Source organism: Pristis pectinata, chromosome 6 (genome assembly GCF_009764475.1).
Source record: "Pristis pectinata isolate sPriPec2 chromosome 6, sPriPec2.1.pri, whole genome shotgun sequence".
Taxonomy (NCBI): domain Eukaryota; kingdom Metazoa; phylum Chordata; class Chondrichthyes; order Rhinopristiformes; family Pristidae; genus Pristis; species Pristis pectinata.
Genome location: NC_067410.1, coordinates 11,490,648 through 11,513,195, shown reverse-complemented (window position 1 = coordinate 11,513,195; position 22,548 = coordinate 11,490,648). Strand labels below are relative to the sequence as shown.

The 22,548-nt window shown below is 43.2% G+C and overlaps 1 protein-coding gene across 1 annotated transcript in view; it reads left to right on the top strand.

The window, feature by feature from the left end:
* Nucleotides 1-6,393: 6,393 nt before the first annotated feature.
* mon1a (MON1 secretory trafficking family member A) overlaps nt 6,394-22,548 on the top strand; it is a 29,306-nt gene continuing 13,151 nt past the window's right edge. Inside the window, exons 1-4 of the mRNA XM_052018288.1 lie at nt 6,394-6,599; nt 15,176-15,321; nt 17,098-17,550; nt 19,581-20,346. Coding sequence (XP_051874248.1) covers nt 15,195-15,321; nt 17,098-17,550; nt 19,581-20,346 — 1,346 coding nt within the window. The 5' untranslated portion in view covers nt 6,394-6,599; nt 15,176-15,194. The remainder of the gene's footprint in view (nt 6,600-15,175; nt 15,322-17,097; nt 17,551-19,580; nt 20,347-22,548) is intronic.

The window sequence follows — 22,548 nt, the reverse complement described above, 5'->3', positions numbered from 1 at the left end:
GCCTGGTATGGAGACTCCAATGTGCAGGATCAAAAGAGACTGCAGATGGTTGTAGACTCAGCCAGCTCCATCACGGGCACAACCCTTCCTGCTATCGAGGATATCTTCAAGAGGCGGTGCCTCCAGAAGGTGGCATCCATCATTAAGGACCCTCACCACCTGGGATGTGCCCTCTTCACGTTACTGCCATCAAGGAGGAGGTGCAGGAGCCTGAAGACCCACACTCAACTTCTTCCCCTCCGCCATCAGATTTCTGAACAGTCCATGAACCCGTGAACAGTACCTCATTATTATTCTTTTGAACTATTTATTTACTTTTGTAACTTATAGTAATTTTTTGTGTCTTGCACTGTACTGTATGATTAGATTGCATCATTTCTGACCTTGGTAAACAGATCAATCCATCTTTCTCTGGGATGTGGGCATGTCCTCTCCTCTCCTGTCCTCTCCTATCAGATTCCATCTTCTTCAGCCCAACCCAAATCTCCAACCCAAACTCCCCCCAATTTAATTCAACATTATTTAACAAAATCTGAAATCTGCTGGAGATCTTCACTCAATGGACTAATAAAATGGACTTTTTTTGTTATATTTGTGTTCTTTCTTGTAAAAATTGTTTATGTTTTTCTTGTGAATACTGCTTATCTGATGCTATGTGCCTGTGATGCTGCTGCAAGTAAGTTTTTCATTGCACCTGTGCATACATGTGCATATGACAATAAACTTGACCTTGAATTTGATTATGGTGGACCATCTGACTTCCATGTGATGCACCATGGGATCTTTTGCTGTCCTTTGTCTGACATGCATTGTACTGACAATCGTAGTGTACAAATGATTTATCATCAGTACTGGTCCTGTATTTCTTCATCAGCAATTGTCTCTTGTGCGAGAAGAGAACTAAGACCTGTGGTATTACCCAGCTTTGCAAACAATAAAATGCTTAAATACTCACAAGTTTGAATTCCATCTTTGAACTCAAAGGGAAACCATTTGATACACAGATTTCATTTCTCGGAGCAGGGATATCAGGGGTTTCTGATCTGCGTAAAAGTTATGATGTCCATAAATGTACTCATTGAAACACTAAGTGAATTTTTTTCTCTACTGCTGCCAACGTTCTGGACATAAACCCTATCGGCTTTTCAGAACCATCTTCCAATCAATGGGACACCATAGCGCTGATACCATATGGTGATGTATCACAAGATTAGATAATACCTCTGTTTAGTGGAACGACACATCAGCGGACAGGAGCAATCCTTTGGAATGCACAAAAGCCTTTCCTTGAGCTTGATTCCACATACACTTCACATCATTTTTAGCACTTTGTGCAACAGAGCTGAGAGCATTGCTAGATTTGGCAAGAATTGACTATAATAATTCAACTTCAGCTCTTTCGCCAAGAAAGCACACTTCTCTAAATATGAGCAGACTGGAAAAGGTAGGACTAGCAATTCTAGATTCTGTAGGCATTCATCTGCCAAGGCTCCCATAACCAGGATATTTTTCAAGTACATAGAAACCCGAGGAATACCCTGCAGCAATATCTCCATGGACCTCTGAAAGCTGGCAAGTGCAGGTGGAGTTGTAAAAGCTAGGCGGTTATACGTGGACAAGCCCTTGTATGTAATCTTGCAGACTGCTCCTCTAATGCTATCTATTGATGCGCATGACTCATGCCTAACCTAGTGAACTGCTGCCCTCCAGATAAAACTGCATATAAGTCTCCTATTAAGTCTTTCTTCAGGGAAGAGACTCGAGCTCAGATGTACATCTCTGACATTCACTTTTGTGTCAACAATCAGTGATTCAATGTTTATTAAGCTGGCATTGTAAACTTACTCTGTCGATACTTCTCGCTGCCTCGGTGAAGCAGCCAGCGTAATCAAAGACCAGACCCACCCCAGACATTCTCTCTTCTCTCCTCTCCAGGCAGAAGACACAGGAGCCTGAGGGCACATACAACCAGGCTCAAGGACAGCTTCTATCCCGCTGTGTATCTCTTATAAGATTGGTATTGGTTTATTATTGTCACTTGTACCGTGAAAAACTTGTCTTGCATACTGTTTGTACAGATCAATTCATTACAGAGTGCATTGAGGTAGTACAGAATGCATTGAAGTAATTCAAATTTAAAAGTGTAGAACAATTATAGTAAAATTAATGAGTGGATCTGCAGAGAGCAGCTTGCAACAAGTCGCCACGCTCTGGCGCCATCTTGCAAGTTGGACTCTCACCTCACAATCTACCTTGTTATGACCTTGTGCCTTATTGTCTACCTGCACTGCACTTTCTCTGTAGCTGTGACACTTTACTCTGTATTCGGTTATTGTTTTTATCCTATACTACCTCGATGTAATGAATTGATCTGTATGAACGGTAAGTAAGACAGGTTTTTCACTGTACCTCGGTACAAGTGACAATAATAAACCAATACGAATATCACCACTTGCTTCGTTCTAGTGGAAACTTCTGAAATTTTGAATGCCTTCCTTTAATTTCATGCTTTCATTTTGTTTGTTCAACTTCACTCCATGTTGATGCCTACAGGCTCTGGTGATGTGGTCTTTTAAATCACATATATGGCACTCTGTCTGAACCGACATTTAGAGCACATATCAAAAAACAAACTGAACTGGAAGAAAGGTATTGTCCCAAAACGTCGACTGTCCATTTCCCTCCATGCGCAGTTTGTTTTTTCCTCCAGATTCCAGCATCTGCAGTGTCTCGTGTCTTCAGAGAACGCATGTTTCCCTCCACGATTGTAACAACCTCTGTTTACTTTTTTAAAATGATGTTCAGTTTGTATTGAAATATGTTTTCTCACTTGTCCTGTATGCACAGTTACATGGAAGAGCCAGTCTCACTTGCAAGTCCTATATGTTACTTGCCGCGTCCACTGCTTCAGCAATTTCCAATGAGTTCTTACAGGTCAAATTCACCTCTGATACCAAGTGCCTCTTGAATCCAGTCATCATCGATTCTGCATAACTGGTATCTAGCATCTGAAGGGGTTTGTTGCTATAACTACAGTTTTGTGATAGCTTGATTCAGGTACATACTCAACAACTGTTTTGTTAGGTTTCCTTAACAGTGAGTCAAAGTTCAACCTTTGCATGACATTGGGTTAAAGTGATTCTTCAACAAATCAACCAACTCCTCAATTTTTTTTTCATTACTGACTTTCTCCAGGGGCATTAAATTTCTCATTAAACTATATGACGAGATTCCCATCACAGTAATTAGGATAGTTCTTGGTTTACCTTCATCATCAATGTTGTTTGCAGAGAACAAATACATCTCTCAATATTCCTCCTATATCCGGGTTTAACAGTCAAATTATTCCTATTGTTTTGGTCATTTTCCCTTTCCTGATTATTTTTTAATTGCTGACAGTTGCTAGACTTGCTCTCTATTGTTTTTTTTGAGAAGATGAGTTTCTCTTTGGTCCTGCCTGACTTCAGAAACAGTTTTCCTCATCGCCAACGTAACACCTTTGCAGAGAAAAGGTGGAGGCTGGGTTTCACCCTTCAGGAAATTTGTTTCCTTCAAGTGCGTGGTGATACCCTGTGCTGCTTCCAAATTTACTTGAGTGATGAAAATCAAAATTATTTTCCTATCACAGACAGGAACACAGATTAGTAGGGACATAGATTTGCCGATGGAAGCTTATTTTTACACTGGGATATGGGTTAATTAATGGCATCCTGCTCTACCTCTTTATTGTGAGTGAGGGGAGGAGGGCAGGGAGGAAGAGAGAGAGGGTACAAAAAGATAAACATGCTGGGATATATGGACACCAAAGTCAATATCCTTGGCATTTGCGTTATTTTGCTGTTGACTCCATTCCCTTCCATAGATATCTCCTCAGGCTGGAACAAATTGTTTGGCAATAATTGACAACCACAGCATGGAGGAAAGATCTTAGATTAAATGATCCAGTTATTGGACATTCCCAAGAGGTTGTGGTTGAGGCATTTTGGGTCAAGTTTGGTTTTGATCAAACATATTCTACTTCATTTGGCCTTCAATAAATGCTTATATGGATGCATTCTGTCCCCCACGTCTGGAACCCACTGTCAGAGGAGCTGGTGGAATTAGATACAGTACTACGTTTAAGAGGCTTTTAGACAAACACGTAAATAGGCAAAGCATAGAAGGATACAGTCCTAATGCGGGCAAATGGGATTAGTGGCAAAAGATTGGCATGGATGTGGTGGGCTGAAGGGTCAATTTCTCTTCTGTACTACTCTATGGATCTGACAAAATTCAGATTCAGAATCAGGTTTATTATCACTGATGTATGGCGTGTTGTTTTATGGCAGCAGTACGGTACAAGAAATAAAGACATAAAAATTACTGTAAGTTACAAAAATAAATAGTGCAAAAGAGGAATAATGAGGTAGTGTTCATGGGTTCATGGACTGTTCAGAAATCTGATGGTGGAGGGGAAGAAGCTGTTCCTGAACTGTTGAGTGTGGGTCTTCAGGCTCCTGTATCTCCTCCCCGATGGTAGTAACGAGAAGAGGGCATGTACCAGGTGGTGAGGGGTCCTACTGACGGATGCCGCCTTCTTGAGGCACCGCCTCTTGAAGATGTCCTCAATGGCTGGGTAAGGTTGTGCCCATGATGGAGCTGGCTACAACCCTCTGCAGCCTCTTGCAATCCTGCACATTGGAGTCTCCATACCAGGTGGTGATGCAACCAGTCAGAATGCTCTCCACTGTACATCTGTAGAAATTTGCAAGTCTTTGGTGACGTACCAAATCTCTTCAAATTCCTAATGAAGTAGAACCGCTGGTATGCCTTCTTCGTGATTGCATCAATGTGTTGGGCCCAAAATAGATTCTCTGAGATGTTGATGCCCAGGAACTTGAATCTGCTCACCCTTTCCACCGCTGACCCCTCAATGAGGACTGGTGTGTGTTCTCCCGACCTCCCCTTCCTGAAGTTCACAGTCAATTCCTTGGTCTTGGTGTTAAGTGCGATGTCTTAATCTTAAACTTAATCTTAAACTTAATCCAAGTGCAAACTGGAGGAACAGCACCTCATTTTTCATCTTGGAACCTTGCAGCCTAATGGCATGAATATTGAATTCTCCCACTTTAGGTAATCCCCACCCTCCTTCCCCACAAACCCCTTCGCCCCCCCCCCCCACCATGCTTCTTCTCTTCTTCCCTTTCCTAGCCTTTTTTTTCTCTCTCTTCTTACCTTTTACCATCTCCCCTCCTCCCCCCCACCTGCCTATCACTATCTCTTACCTGCATCTACCTATCACCACAAGTGCCCACCCCGCCTCCCCTCTTTTGTCCACCTATCACTGCTCTGCTTTCCCCTCCTATATATTGGGCTTCCCCTTTTCCTATCTTCAGTCCTGAAGAACGGTCCTGACTGGAAACGTTGACTGCCTGCTTTTCTCCACGGATGCTGCCTGGCCTGCTGAGTTCCTCCAGCATCATCGTGTTTTTCATCTAGATTCCAGCATCTGCAGTCCTTTGTTTCTCTATTAACAACATGCAACATATACACCAACAAAGCCTTGAAATTACAGTAGCTTCTCCATCATTGCTTCAAGTGAGCACCACCCCTAAAAACGAAACATTCAGCAGCAGCAGAGGTCTTGTGACAGTCAGGAAGCCAAGGAATTTAAGGGTTAATTTACTGTTTGTGTACTGGCACTGCCTGTTGAAAGATTGCTTGCACATGACCCAGGAACTTCCAACCATTTCAGGCTATGGACAGGCTTGAGTCCTGCACAAATGTTATGTGCTGGGTCAGGCAAGTGAGAACATCACCCTCAACTCAAGTCGTCAGGTATTACATGACCACAAGAGTCCATGTGTGGAAGAGTTTTCTACATTAAAGGTGCTATGTAAATGTATTTAATGGGAACATCGTTGGTAAAGAATAAATTACAGAACAGATTAAAGAAATCAATGACTTGGTTGAGCTCAGAGCACCAGAAATGAGGGCTGGCCACTCGGGTTTGCGGTGATAGGACCGTGTGAAATTTGGGAATAAAGCCAATTAGATAAAAGCTCATTTGCATCTCTGTTCTCTTTGCCAGTTTTATTTCGTATCCCTGTTCATCCGAAAACCTATTTTGTTCAGGGCTTTTGGAGAGGGGACGTTACAATTTTTAACCACCCTTTGTGTGAAAAAGGTGCTTCCCGACTTTGATCCTGTATGGCCTAGGTCCAATTACAAGATTGAAGAGATAAATTAAATCTTTAGGGGATCTGGAATCTGGTCAGGCGAGGACGTCTCTTGCTGTTCCGAGTGAATGGCGTGCGGCTGCGAACTACAAGTCCCAGCTAACCGCCGCAGAAGGCGGAGGAAGAGAGGTTCTTCCTCATTGCGATGTCGCCGTTGACCTCTGTGATGCAAGGAGGAAGTTTCCGAGGGGTTTTAGACGTCCCTGTGGACTCTGGACGCATTGCAAAGGAAGAGCGGGGGACGAGCACGCTGTGCAATAAACAGTCCAAGCCAAGCAGCGAGGAAGCAAGGGAAATAGTGGCAGAGAAAATAACAGCAACGTTTACAACCTCTGCCCTTCCTCCCAGAATCTGCAGTACAAAGGCCTGAAGATTGAGCAGGTTAGTGTAGGAAACCGACTGTATTGTCTAATTAAATGCTCTCATCAGTGATTAATAATTAATGGTCGATTCGTTTAGGAGGGAGGAACTTCCTTGGAAAAATATTTTTTTTGCCATTTCCTGTCCTTAATCGATTGGGTACTGAAGGCAATCCCATCAGTAAAACTCACCAAAACAATTAATAATAATACCACGTAATAATTATTTGCATGCGTTTGTGAAGACATTAAGTCCTGTTGTAATTTGCATGTGTGGTGGGTAGAGGAGAGGAAAAAGGAGAAATAGAGGGGTAGGGGAGGATTGCTGAAGAGAGCCAGTGATTGTACGTCTACTCATCAGTAGGACTGCTTCATGTATCCGGGTGGTAATGAATACTGGTCATTGACAGTTTGGAGGGAGGAATGGATGGAGGGGGAAATGAGGTAATGATAACCTCGAAATAGAAGTGTGTGTGTGTGTGAGAGAGATTCACTTCTAAACTTAGATTTTCATTCACAGTCTTCCTCTCTGTAAGGGAAGTACCTGAAATAAAGTCGGTGGGACATCTGAAATTGAGACACAAGAGGCTGGAATCTGGAGGGGGACAAAACCGAGCTGCAGGAACTCAGCGGGTCAGGCAGCATCTGCAGTGGGGAAATGGACAGATGAAGGGTCTCGACCCAAAAGGTCCACTGTCCATTTCCCTCTACAGATGCGTCCTGACCAACTGAGTTCTTCCAGCTGAAGTTGAGTTCAGTTCTTACTACAGTAACCCCAGAAACAGATCCATTGAGAGGTAGAATTTTGTCCTAGTCTCAAGGAACTCGAATGCTTCCCCGTCATGGGAGCTGCCTGATTCTTCCATTGATATAAATCTAGTTCAGACTAAATCAGTAGGTAATAGAGGTGGAATTCTACCCCATCAACTTTTCAGTGATAAAACCAATCAGTGCAGAAGGATTCCACTTCCATGCCATTTCTCTTCATTTGACCTCCCCTCCTCAGCTCTTGCCTGCAGTTCTGCAAATCTTTCCTTTTTGAAGTTGCAATCGGATCTGCTTCCGCTGCTTTATCTGACAGTGCATTCTAAACACCTCCCCTTCTTGGCCATTCCAATTTTTTCTGCCAATGAACATAAATCCATGTCCTCTGTTGACCGACATACTTGCCTGTGGAAATGGGTTTTTCCCATCAAAAGGTTAATTGGTGCACTTTATAATAAAAAAAAACATGCGTGCCAGAAAAAACAAGTTGGTTCCATGTTAGTTGTATCAGGAACTGACCTTTTTATATAATCACTGAAAACTGTTCCTTTCATGCTACCCACCAAGGTTTTTATCTGTATGAAGAGGGTAGTGTGAATGATGTGGAGAGTGTGACAAGAGGGACATCAAATTGAGTGTATGAGTATGCTTTCTTGTATAGAGTTGGTTACTGCTCCTCCTTTGCATTGCCATCTTTGAAATCAACTTGGGAAACGAGTCAACCTAGATAGAATGAATTTCTCATTTATTTACGTAGGAATAGATTATTTTGTAAAATAAGATTACATTTTGTGGATATGCATCCAAAGTATACTCCAGATAGCAAATTACTGCAGTTGCTGGATAACTAAACTAAGACGGCATATCCTGGAAATGTTTGCTTCCAGCAGCATCAGTGGAGAGAGAACAGAGTTAATGTTTCAGTTGATGATCTTTTGTCAGAACGCTGTATAATTGGGATATTTAACTTGAAGTGCAGGAGATCAGTGGCAATGATAAAAGTACTAGAAATAAAATTGCCCATGGTGGAATTCCCCAAAATGTAATTCATACAAGCAATAATTTCTTTATGCAATTGCCAGACTGAGGTGTTGTTTAACTTTCAAACGAGTGAACAGCGTCTCATGGAGTCATATGGTTAGATCTGAGATGAAGCAGAAATTTCTTTAGTCAAAGGGTTTGGAATATTTGGCTTTCAGTCCCTTAGTTAAAGAGTCACGGAGCTCAGGAAATGGGTCCTTCGGCTCACCACATTGTAACAGTGCTAGAGGCCACAGACCAGTGAGGCACAATGTAAGCTCAAAAAACAGCAGCTCATTTTCTGCCTGAGCACACGTCTAGACTTAAGACTGAACTCTACAACTTCATTTAACTTAATTTCTCTGCCTGTATCAGATGTCCACCTGTGATGTTGGCGTTTTCCTCTGGGAGTGGAGGACGTGCGCACCCTGACGTGCCAGGCATGTCTTTCTGCTCTGCATTTGCAATGCCTATAGTCTTTTGTTTATGTTTTTTTTGGTCTATGTTCTCGCTCTCTAACTGCTCCCATTCAATCATTGGCCGCATAACCTAGTTTACAGCTTATTCCAGGATAAAACTGGGGTGATCATAACAGAAACATCTACCCTCCCCCTGGTCTTAACAAGCTTCTTGTGTCTCCTTCTCAGTTCTAATGAAGGGTCTTCGACCTGAAGCGTTCACTTGGTTTCTCTTACCACAAATGTAGTCTGTCCTGCTGAGTTCTTCCAGCATTTTCTTTGTTTTTATTTTAGATTTCCAGAATTTACATTTTTGTTTTGATTTCCATAGATGTAAAGTCATGGGAAAAGGATTTGAGGAGGATCAAAAAAACAATCTGCTGGAAGAACTCAGCGGGTCGACCAACATCTGTGGGGGAAAGGAATTGTCGATGGTTCAGGTCGAGACTTTGCATCAGGGCTGAGACTGCATCAGCGCTCTTAGTCCTGATGCAGGGTCTCGACCAAAACATTGACAATTCCTTCCCCACCACCACCTCTCCTGCTTCCCTGCCCCCCCCCCCCCCCAACCGACAGATGCTGCTCGACCCACTGAGTTCCTCCAGCAGATTGTTTGTTGATCTAGATTCCAGCATCTGTAGCCTCTTGTGTCTCCATTAGAATAGGATGATAGGGGTCTAGAACTCACCGCCGGAAAGGGTGGTAGTGGAAATCTTTGCCACATTTATAAAGCGGCTGGATGTAAACACCAAGGAGTTGAGACTTGCAGGATTATGGATCAAGTACAGGAAGGTAGGATTACACCAGGAAGTCCTTTTTCAGCTGATTGCATTTATATAGCACCTTTAACATAATGAAGTGCTCCAAGACGCCTAACAGGTGCATTTTTAAACACAATAATCTGGATAAATTTGAGTATTGTATCTGTAATTAGTGACAATCTCTTGCAGACTCATTGACCGTTACTCCATAGTCGTTGTAATACTGTTTCTCCTTTCTAATGCTAGGCAATGATTTGGCACTGACGGCTTACCGCTGTCAGGGAGGCAGACTTGTCTAAAGCTCTTTCTAAGTTTAATCAGTAACAGGATCAGTGCTTTGCTTGCATTTTTACCTGTACCTGATCCTTATCAATGTTGCACTGGAGGTTGTGGCTAGCGCAGATGTGTGCAGTTTTCTGTCTTCTATTGAGCTGCCTCTTCGTGGTAACACAGCTGAAGTTGAGATTTGGACTGGTAGGTCACAGTGTCTTATGCCAGAACAGAAAGAAACAATGCCACAATCACATGGAACTCCAATAGTCCAGCAAGCTTGAGAGTGGAGTTTGTTGTCATGTGCACAAAACTTGCTTGTTGCAGCATCAGCAGGCACGTAGTACAGAGTTGGGTGCTGGATTGGAAGATTTTTGGGACTATTGAGTGTTAATCCTGTTGATACCTCAACATGTTTTAAAATATTACACGGTATTATCTGAAATTTTGGTGAATCCAGTAAGTTTATAGAGTGAGTAGGAGCTGGGGCTCTGGCGAGTTTCCGGGAAGTGCAGGCAGATGCCAAACAATCGGGAATTCTGAATAGTCTGAGTTTTGCTGTACAATGAGTGGTGCTTAGGGCATACAGTTCAGACCACAAATCTTGCTTTCTGTTACCAGACTTCAGATCAAATTTGGCACCGGCATTTGAGTTGCTGTCTGTCATCATCATGTAGTTACAGACTCTTGCCACTTAGTGGCTGTGCAACACGTGTTTCTGTGATCTCCCGACTCCAGGTCCACCTTGGTGTTAGAACTTCATGGGTGAACTGGTAGAAGCAGATACAATTAGTGTTTAAAAGGCATTTGGGTAGGAAAGGAGTAGAAAGACGCAGACAAATGGGATTAGCATAGATGAGCACCACGGCCGGCATGGACGAGTTGGACTGAAGGGCCATTTTCTGTGCCGTACAGTTCTATGACTGCACCAAAACATAGTATTGGTTAATATCTCAATGAATATGATATGTGACCTTTCTTCACCTAACCTCGTCAATATTTACTTATTATTCACTATAAAACTCACTGTAATAATTGATTAATTTCTGTTTTTAGTAATCCAAACTGGTCCTTTGCCACATCCACAGAGCAAAGGGTAGGCCCTTTATCTCCCTGTAATAGACACCTCCTCAGCAGCGAGTGACATTGACTCTTTATTCACTTGTGAGTAATGTGACGGATATTTCCCCAGTTACATCAAATAAAGAAGGAGTTCTCGCAGGCAATCATTTCTTCGGTGCCGGCCTCATTAAATAACTTGGCCAAAACCGACTTTCTGGTGCTTTCAAGACACTGGGAAAATAGCCATCGGAAAAGACCAGGGTTGCATTGCATTGACCGCACCATGTGGACAGCACAGGAGTAACATTGCCATCACTCATCCATGTTTGCTTCCTGTAAATTGCAATCTCTAATGCTGTGGGTGGAAATTTTTACAGTTGGCTTCAGCATCTACTCATGAGGGAAGAGAATATGGACCAAAATTGACGCTCCTGACCATTATGGTGTGATTGTACTGGTCTCACAGAATTAGATTTTCTCAAAGGATGTAGAATGGGCTGAAATTAAGTGGAGAAAAAATTGTTCCTTTCACCATGGCAACTGCTGAGTTAGATGACATGTTAAACTAACACACCTTCTGCCTGTGTTTTGTATATATACCCTTTTGTTCATCTTATATCATCTTTGCTATTTTTAGGACAGATTTTGTTTCGGGTAAACTTGATCATCCTTTCAGTCTGATTTCTGAAGGGCAGCAGGTCTGTGTGAGTGATGCCCATTGCCTGGAAGTAAATGCCTCTTCTGTGCATAATTATAAATACGAGAACCAAATCATGTCCTCAATTAATAGACTAAATTAAGTTTTTCATTGCACTACTTATAACTCCCATTTCATTGCCCATGTTTAAGTACTTACAGAGTTTTGTTGCTGTTGATTTTTCTTTTATTAGCTTTGAAGTTTAAAAATTATTACAACGGTATGCAAAATACACTTAAATAGAATATACACCTTGGGAATAGCAAAAATGCCATAGCAGCTTGTCAGTTGCGAGCTCTGCCTTCCCCAAGTGGTTCTGCATTGCCCAGAGTGCGATCTAGGATTTATCTGCATTGCTGAGAAGTCAGCTTTCCCAAATGCACTACTTGCTGTTGAATTATGTTAATCTACAGAAACCCTGTCACATTCAACCTCTGGTTGATATAGAGTTTCCAGATCTCAGATAAGGCACAAGTGTTCTTGCATTCGGTAAGAGAAAACGACAAATTACTTGGTGTTCCCGTGGAGGCCTCAATAGAGAGAGAGAGAGAGAGAGAATTTGAGCTCATGTTCTCTGGATTACTTGTCTAGCCCTCAGGATTATTCAGGCAACAGAAACAACTACGCCACAATACCATACTGTCTAATATTGTGACAGGTTTGCTATAAATGTCATTTAATATTCATCAAGCCTTCTGCTATAAATATTTCAGAAATATAAAACGCACGTCACAAATAATTGGGATACGTTGAATTTGTGATGGTCCAGTTTGACTTTGTGGCACTTAATTATGGCAGCAATTGTCTTGCTGGCAATGTGCAGATGTGTAACTGCAGAGTGATTCATTCACAAACCAAAGTTTAAGCAGATGTATTTTCCTAAGGGAACGTGAAGTGCATAAATGTTTCACAAAGGAAGTGCTGTGGCCACCTAATATACTCAATTTCACCCACCAATAAACAGCCTCGTACCAAAATTCTAAACTCATTGAGATGTTAATTCATTTACTTCATCCCATTAATGTAGTTGAGGGAAGAATCTCATGGAACCATGGAAAATTTAGGAGACAGAGGGAGACCATTCAGTCCATTGTGTTTGTGCTGGCTGAAAAAGAGCTGGCCACCCTATCCCATCTTGCAGAACTGGGTCCATAGCCCTGTGGGTCATGGTTCTTCAGCTACACATCCAAGTACTGTTTAAGTATGATGAGGGTTTCTCCCTTTCACCCTTTCATGCATTGAGTTCCACATCCCTATGATCCACTGAATGGGAAAAAAAAGTTTCTGCGTCTCCCCCTCATCCTTCTGCAATGGCTTTAACTCTATGCCCTGGTTATTGACTGCTCTGCTAAGGAAAATTTCAATTTGCTCTATCTAGGTCCCTTGCAATTACATCCATGGTAATTAAGTACCCCCTTGGTCTTCTCTGTTCCAAAGGAAGCAACCCTAATGGTCCCATACAAGTTTCCATTTGCAGCAATATATTTGTAAATCTTCTCTGTACCCTCTTTTGTTCAATCACATCTTTAATGTGACCAAAACTCTGCGCAGTGCTCAGGGTGAGACCTAAGCAGAGTTACATACAGTTCCAGCATAACTTCCCTGCTCTTTTTATTCCATGTCTTGGCAAAGAAATGATAACATAATATACATTTTTTAAAATCACTTTATTGACCTGTCTTGCTAGTCTCAAGAATCTGTACACATATACTCCAAGGATGCTTTGTTCATCCATTCAGCATAGTATCCTCCTGTTTACGGCATACTTCCTTGCCTTGTGCATTACCTTGCATGGCATTTCTGGGTTGAATTCAATTTGCTATTTATCTGCCCAACTGGCTGGACATATGGATTGGAAGCAGGAGTAGGCGACTCAGCCCCTCGAGCCTGCTCTACCAATTAATAGGATTTGTTAGCTATTCCTGGTAACCTTTCATCATTCTTGTCGTCAAGAATCCATCTACCTCTGCCTCTTTAGGAAGAGATTCATAAAGACTTCAACCCCACACCGCCTCAGGATAAAAGATTTCACCTCATCTGTCTTAAATGGGTTATATTTATTAGTTTTAGAAGAGTGACTCTAGTTCTAGATTCTCCCATGTGAAGAAGCATCCTCTCCACATCCACCTTGTTAGGGCTCTCAGGATATCACAAGTTTCAATCAAACCCACTCTCGCTGTCAAATCCAGCAGATACAAGCCTAGAATGTCCAACCATTCCTCTTAAACAACCCGCCCACTCCAGTTATTAGTCTTGTCAACCTTCTCTGAACTGCTTCCATACATCTGCATCCTTGAGACAAATACTGTACATGATATTCCAGGCGTGGTCTCACTGCTGCTCTTTCTTACTGAAATCTTTACTCCCTAATTTTTGGATTCAATTTCCCTCATAATAAATAATATCCTGTTAGACTATCTGTTTTCTTGTAGTTTAAACCTTTTGTTCTCACTAACAGACGTGTCAGAAAAATTTTTTGTCAGGAATTGGAGTTCGTTGTCACATAAATCAAGATACAGTGAAATGCTTTTGTTTGCGAGCCATCCAGACAGGTCATTCTATACATAAGTACGTAGTGAAAAGGAAAAACGGAATGTAGTATTATTGTTACAGAGAAATGGCAGTGCAGATAGACAAATAAAGTGCAAAGGCCAGGACAAAGAAAACTGGGAGATTAAGAGTTCATCTTTAAGGGTACAAGTGGTCCATCTAAGAGTCTGATAACAGTGGGATAGAAGCTGTCCTTGAGCCTGGTGGCATGTGCTCTCAAGATTTTGCATCTTTTGCCCGACGGGAGGGGGGAGAAGAGAGAATGACTGGGGTAGGAGGGGCCCTTGATTGTGTTGGCTGCTTTCCCAAGGCAGCAGGAACTGTAGATGGAGTCATTGGAGGGGAGGCTCGTTTGTGTGATGGATTGGGCTTTGTTAACAACTGTCTGCAATTTCTTACCCCCTTATTTTAAGTTCAAATCACTATTATATATTACAAAAGATAATGGTGTTTACTGAGCCCTATGAAACTCCACTGTTAACAATCTATCAGTCATAAAATCGCCTATCAACCATCATCCATTGCTTCAGCCACTGAGCCAGTTTTGGATCCAGTTTAACACTTTCTAACTTCTTTGATCAAACTGCCATGTGGGACTTTGTCAAAAAGCCTTGTTATAATCCATATGGTTCACCTACTCCTCATTGGCCCTCATTACTTGAAAAATTAATTGAGAATTTGTCTACTAATATAAATCCCCAACCTCAATTGAAACTGTAGTATAAAGCCAGATATGTTATTTATTGGGACCTTGCATAGCAGATTGTCCCAAAAATTTTATGCTACAATTAATTACATTAAAGTGGATCTGTCAGGGTCATGAGTAAATGCATCAGAAAATCTACACATGGCAAGATATAATCTCTGGTATAATGCTGATTTATCGAAGAGGTTAAAGTGAGGTATGATCCTTGACAGTCAGTTATGTGAGTACCTCTCCAACTCAGGAGACCTGACCTCTCCAGACATTATGAGTTCATTATTTGATTTAAATAGACTCTTTGCCTGCTTACAGTCACCGAAGGAGTGAGAACATGGAGGCTGATGTTCACAACAGGAAAGTTTCTTGGGAGGTTAATGGCTCCCTGGTCCCAGTTGAGCTGCAGCGCGGTAACAGGTCGGAAAGTCCCACTCCCGGGCTGCTGGAAGGCACGGAGCCAGGTAAGAAATCCTTATCTGGAGCTGGGAAAAGAATGAGTGAAGGAGGCGGAGAATTTTCAAAGCTTGAATTGAGTAGATGTTAAAACTCAGCTTTCCAATTGTGGAAGGTTTAAAGGTCATGTTAATTTTATGCCTTCCTGTGCTACACCTCAGCAAAGGTTAACAAAACAATCCATGGTCGAATTACAGATCAGGCTGAATTATAGTTGCCTGCAGCTGCTGGTCTGTACCTTGTGGACCTTTGTGCTTTGAAACATAGGGGTTGGAAAAGACCAAAGGTCAGATGCCAGTGTATCTCCTGCTCTGCTGCCAGACTTGCCACTGAGCCTAGTAGAGGGACACTGACAGGGTGTGGGGAGGGTCTGAATGCACTTTGAATCTGGCCCCTCGGACATGTATCGGGTGCCCAGCATATCAGCCCTGACCATGGTCATTTGAATTGAATCAGTGACCTTGTGGGTGGGAAAAACAGATATGCAGAGGTAAGTGTTTGAGGTATTTTATTTTATTTTATTTTATTTTATTTTAATGTTTTTAATTATTTACCAACATTTTGAAAAGTTTCCATTTAATTTTGTTAAAATTTGAAAGCTCTAAATAGTTTTTAAATATCTCTGATTATCAAACATGGTTCAAAGGCCTTTGAGAATGATGAGCTGTCAAAGGCTGTTGGGGCATCCTTGGGGTTGGGCAGATGTGGGACTTCAGTAATATGGAGCCTGAGGCCTTCTTTCCACTTAGAATTTGCTCTGCCTCAAAGGAGGCTTCCTCCTTGTGTGCGGAGAGTTGGTCCCACACATCCCAAGAAAGTCAATCCCTGCAAATGAGACTGTGTAACCCTTTCCTGGCCAGTCAGGTGAAGTGAAGGTGTATTTATGTTGGAACCATCATCTTTTAGTTATCCTCTGTACAAATCAAAGGAAAATATTATGCTGCTCAAATATTGAAACTCGTTCCATGAGGAGCAATTGAAAATTTGGATTCAGTAAAGATTACACCAAAGGAGTGTGATGCTGAATGTAAATGCATTTTAAGGCATTTGCCTCTTCAGCTGTGTACTTCTGTTGATATTGTATGAGAATTTAATGACAAACAACTGAAAACTGTCTCATTTTGTGGAGCAATAATCCCTGATCGTTATTGCTCGACTGTAGGCTGCCGTGTCTCCACCTGCTCTGGAGTTTCCTTCCTGTACCTGTATGTCCATCTTCCCTTATGAAGCACCTCCTCGGACCATGATTTCAGTCATCTTTTTTTAATACATCAAATTTTGATAGATGAGGCTCGTATGAAATGGCCTGGACGCTGAAGGCACTATGTAAATTCAGGATATTGCTTTCAATGCCAAAATCACTTTAACAGGAGCTCTTCTCCAGCCTTGCAGTTTACTCCCAGGTATTTAGCAGTAGTCAAACCCCTCAGTTGCATTGCAAACTGTAACTTAGTATTACCTATGCTTATACTTTTGATGCACATTCATTGCTGCAATTTTTTATACCTAGTTTGCTGGACCCTGCTTCTTAGATCTAAACAAGACTTGTTAATGAATTATTATGAAAGAATTTCTTGTTCCATATGCCTATTGTTCCATACAAACCATGTGAGCTTCACGATAAGATTACTATCTATCTCATTCCCAGAGAGGCTACAAATATTTGAACCCCCTCATTTAAAAGACAGCTGAAACTCACTCACGCAGTCATTATTCATGCCTGCCACTTATCAGTGACAAGATGTGTTGGAGAATGTAGATAAACCATGCATTTCTTTACCTAGGAGCAGGACAGGAGAGCGCAATGTTTGTCCACACCAGGTCCTATGAAGACCTAACTGAGGACGATGAAGTAAAGAGGTGCCTGGACAGTGTGGATGAGGGTGGCACCGAGCAATCCCAAATCGAAGAGATCAGCAAAGATTTTAATGAGTTGAGCACACAGCTGACCGGCGTGGCGATGGACGTGAACAAGGAGATGAGAGACAGTGACGCAGAGGGTGAGGTGTCGTCCGGATGTCCGTGCAGAGAATCGGTGCTGAGTGACAAAGAGGAGGACGTAACGGCCGACTCGTGGAAGGAGCACCGCAAGCACGTATTTGTCTTCAGCGATGCTGGAAAGCCGATATATTCTCGTTATGGGACAGAGGAAGCTCTTTCCTCCATGACAGGGGTGATGGTAGCACTTGTGGCTTTCATTGAGGCAAGCAAAGATATGATCAAGTCCATCCATGCAGGTGTGTTTGGTTTCATTTTTCTTTCTATTAGCTTTCCCTTCTCCAGGTGCATTCAGACCCAGCTTGTAGGATTGGGGCGATAACTGCGGGAATTTGTTATTAAATTTATGCATTCATGGGATGTGGCTGTGGTGTTAATTTTCCATCCCTAATTTCCCCAGAACAGGAGGCAGTTAAAAGTGGAGCAGAGTGGTGACTCTAGTGTCCCACGTAGACCAGACGGGCTAAAGGTGGCAGATTTCCTTTCCTGAAGGATATTGGAGAATCATATGGGGACTTGGGACAACTCTCGTCACTGTCACTGATGCTAACTTGTTTTTTTTGCATTTCTGTATTTTATTTGATTAGTTGAATTTAAATTCCCTAGTTCCTGTGGTGGAATTTGAACTTGAATGACAAAGGGATAAAGAAGTAACAACAATGATTTTCAAAGTAGAGTCACAGAGTTGTACAGCATAGAAACAGGCCCTTCGGCCTCCAGTGTCTATGCTGACTATCGTGCCATACTAGCCTCACTTGTCTTCGTTAATTCCATTTACCTCTATGCCCTGCTCATTCAGGTACCTATCCATATGCTGCTGAAGTTTTATTACTGTTCCTGCCTCCTCCTCCACCTGGAATAACCCACCAGAGATACCAACTACTTTGAGTGAACAATTTACCCCTCAGATCTCCTTTAAACCACCCTCTTGCCTTTAAATTTATGCCCTCTAATTTTAGACACCCCTGCCATGGGAAACAGACTTTCTTTCCACCCTACTTGTGCCTCTCATAATTTGCAGACATGTATCATGTCACCTCTCAGCCTCCTTCAATCTAGGGAAAACAGACCTTGTCTGTCTAATTTCTTCTGATAACTTGAGCTCTCCATTCCAAGATGAACATGCCTGGAATGCGTTGCCTGATAGGGTGGTGGAGGGAAATTCATTGGGGGCTTGGATGGGCACATAAATGAGAGGAAAATGGAGGGATATGGGATTTCTGCAGGTAGAAGGGATTAGCTATATTGGCACAACATTGTGGGCCGAAGGGCCTGTTCTGTGCTGTACTGTTCTATGAATACATGCTCCCAGTCATCCACAAATGGTCTCTATAATTGTCACTGGGACCATTCAACAACACTTCATAAGCTGAATGTGACTAATACTGAAAGAGCTACTTTCAACTAGATTTCAACTACTCTTATCAGGCCTCCTAATGAAAAGAGCTTTGGTTATTCTATACTTGCCTATAACTGAAGTCTCATTTCTTGACACAATGTTACGAAGTCCTTTTTGCACTCCTACTCCCTACCCAGTAAATCAAGTGCCAAGATATGGACATGGTATTTTAATTGTGTCTGAGCCTTTCACTGGAGTTGTCTGTGTGGCTCATGTTCTTCCTAGCGGAGCTCCCAAATGGTCACTTGGTATCCATTAAGGATTGAAAACCAGAAAGGAAATGGCACTTGGGTGTACCGTCTGCGTTTCTGAAGGATAGCAGGAATAGCACTCCTGTTGCACAAGTATCGGGGTGGTACAGCTGGAAGGGTGCCCGAGACCTGGTTTCAAACCTGCCAATCGGTGCTGTCTGTGTGGAGTTTGCATGTTCTTCCAGTGACACTATGAGTTTCCTCTGAGTGCTCTGGCTTCTTCCCACATCCCAAAAGCATTCAGGATTAGTATGTTAATTGGCCACTGTAAATTCCCCATGATGTATAGGCGAGTGGTAGAATCTGGGGTTGTTGATGAGGATTTGTAGAGAATTTAAAAAAGAAATTGGGATTAATGTAGGATTGGTGATTTTGTGTGGTTGACGGTCATTGCGGACCTGGTGTCCAAAGGTCCTGTTTGCAGGCTGTATCTCTCTAGGACTCTGAGTGTGAAGGTTTTAGTTATGAGCAGTTGGTACACAGCAGGGATGAAGGTGTGCCAAAGTGAGCAGTCTTTTTATCCACCTGAAATATTTATACAATGGCCCTGGACTAATAACCCTCCCCTTCATCTGCCTTTCTCGGAATGTGTTGACTAAGTCTATCCTTCCTTTTGCAGAGGGTTACAAGGTGGTTTTTATCCGTCGAAGTCCTCTGGTCCTCGTGGCAGTAACGCACACCCGCCAGTCAGAGCAGGAAGTGGCCAAAGAACTTCTGTATGTTTACTACCAAATCGTTAGTCTCCTGACTTTAACGCAGCTCAACAGGATCTTTGAGCAGAAGAAGAACTACGATCTTCGGCGGTTGCTCTCTGGGTCGGAGAGGATAACCGATAATCTCCTCAATCTAATGGACAAGGATCCCAGCTTCTTAATGTGTGCTGTGCGATGCCTACCACTGTCGTCTTCTGTGAGGGATGTGATTAGTAGCAGCCTCCAGCAAGCCAAAGACAAAAGTCTTGTCTTCTCCATTCTAGTTGCCCAGAACCAACTGGTATCGTTGGTGAGGAAAAAGGACCAGTTTCTACATCCCATCGATCTCCATCTTCTCTTCAACCTCATCAGCGCATCTACCTCCTTCCGAGATGGAGAGGTCTGGACGCCGATATGTCTACCCAAGTTCAACTCCAGTGGTTTCTTTCATGCCCATATCTCCTACCTTGATCAGGCAAGCAGCCTGTGTTTGCTCCTCATCTCCACGGACAGGGAGCACTTTTTTCCCATCTCAAACTGCAAAAGTAAATTCCTGGACCGGCTGAAGAAGCGGAATACCTTCCAGATGCTGCTGGAAGAGCTGCAGACTCCATCTTACAGCATTTCGCAAGTGGGGATACCAGATCTGAGGCACTTCATCTACAAATCAAGAAGCTCAGGTTTGTTCACGAGGTAAGAATGATCTGTGCTTCTGCACCATTCACCAAGTTCAAGTTACAAAAGCTAAGGAATAACTTGGATTTTTGCAGTGTCTTTTGTGACATCCAAAATGCTTTAGAGTCACAGAATTAGATGTAATGTAGTCATTGTGACCACCAACTTGTCCACAATAGACTCTGATATCCAGTTAAGTGGTAATGACTGGGTGATGTGATTGCTGAGGGATAAATATGGCCGGGACATTGCATTTAAGGTGAGCGGGGGAAAGTTTAAAGGAGATGTGCGGGGCAAGTTTTTTTTTACACAGTGATGTGCATGGAACACGCTGCCAGGGTTAGTGGTGGAAGTAGTGGCGTTTAAGAGGCTTTTAGGTAGACAGATGAGTATGCAGGGAATGGAGGCATAGGGATCATGTGCAGGCAGAAGAGAGTTAGTTTAATGGAGACACAAGAAAGACTGTAGATGCTGGAAATCTGGAGCAACTCAAAATGCTGGAGGAACTCCAGATCAGGCAGCATCTATGGAGGGAAATGGACAGTCGACGTTTCGGGTCGAGACCGTTCATCAGGACTGGTAAGAAAGAGGGAAGACAGCCAGTGTGAAAAGGGGGAGGGGGAAGGGATGGAGCAAGATCTGGTGGGTGATACGTGGATCCAGGTGAGGGGGGGATAATAGGCAGGAGAGGGAGAGTGGGAGTGATGTAAGAAGCTGGGAGGAGATAGGTGGAAGAGACAGAGGGCTGAAGAAGATGGAATCTGATAGGAGAGGATGGTGGACCATGGAATAAAGGGAAGACAGTGAGGAGGAGAACTGGAGAGAGGAATATGTGGGTAATGGGCAAATCAAGAGGCTGTGGCAGGGGATAAAAGAAAGGGCGGTGGGGTAAGGGGGGGAAAGAGGGGGCAGAAAATTTGGTATCACACAAAATTTGACTTTGCTTCATCTGCCGCAAAAGCAAGGATCTCCCGGTGGCCTCCCACTTCAATTCCACATCCCACTCCCATACTGACATGTCTATCCACTGCCTCCTCTACTGCCACGTTGAGACCAGTTGCAGGTTGGAGGAAAAACATCTCCTGTTCTGCCTTGGTGGTCTCCAACCTGACGGCCTTAACATTGATTTCTCTAACTTCCTGTAACCCCTCCCCTCTTTCCCCCTGCCTTTTTTTTCCTCTTTTTTTATCCTCTCCCTTTGTTTTCTCTCATTCCTGTGGCTCTATCACCCCTTCTCTTTCCCCTCCCCCGCCCTCATGACCTGCCCATCAATTCCCCACCCCCTTCCGTTTGTTCCATGGTCCACTGCCCTCTCCTACCGGATTTGTCTTTTGGCTCTTTTGCCTCTTCTACCTATCACCTCTCAGCTTCTTACTTCTCCTCCCTCCCCCACCCTCACCCTCCTACCTTCCCCCTCTCACCTGGACTCGCCTATCACCTGCCAGCCTGTGCTTCTCCCCCTCTCCCCGTCATCTTATTCTGGCTTCTGCCCTCTTCTTCTCCAGTCCCGATGAAGGGTCTCGACCCGAAGCATCGACTGTTTATTTCCCTCCATAGATGCTGCCTGACCTACTGAGTTCCTCCAGCATTTTGTGTGTGTTGCTCCAGATTCCAGCATCTGCAGAATCTCTTGTGTCTCAAAATTTGGCATCATATTTAGTACAGACATTGTGGCCCCAAGGGCCTGTACTGTTCTATGAGACAATGCACACAGGATCTTTTGGGTCTATGTTAGTTCATCTGAGCATCTGCCTGGATTCAGTGCCAGTAGTGGGATTTTAGCCCTCAAGCTTTCAGGGCAGAGATGCAGGTGTTACCTACTGAACCATTATCTATTGGGTGGCCCAGTCACACAACTTGTAGAGCTGCTGCCTCGCAGCTCCAGCGACCAAGTTCAATCTCGCCTTCCGGTGCTGTCTGTGTGGAGTTTGCGCATTCTCTCTGTGACTGTGTGGACTTCCTCCACCTGCTCCAGTTTTCTCCCACATCCTAAAGGCATGCTGGTTGGTAGATTAATAGGTTGTTGTAAACTGCCACAAGTGTGTAGGTGAGTTGTAGGATTTGGAGGGAGTTGATGGGAATGTGGGGATGAAATGGGATTTGTGCAGAATTAATGTTAATGGGTGCTTGGTGGTTGGCATGGACTTGCTGGGCCTGTTTCTGTGCTGTCTAACTTTATGACTCTGGACCAGCTGAACAATTTCTGAACAATGCCCAGTG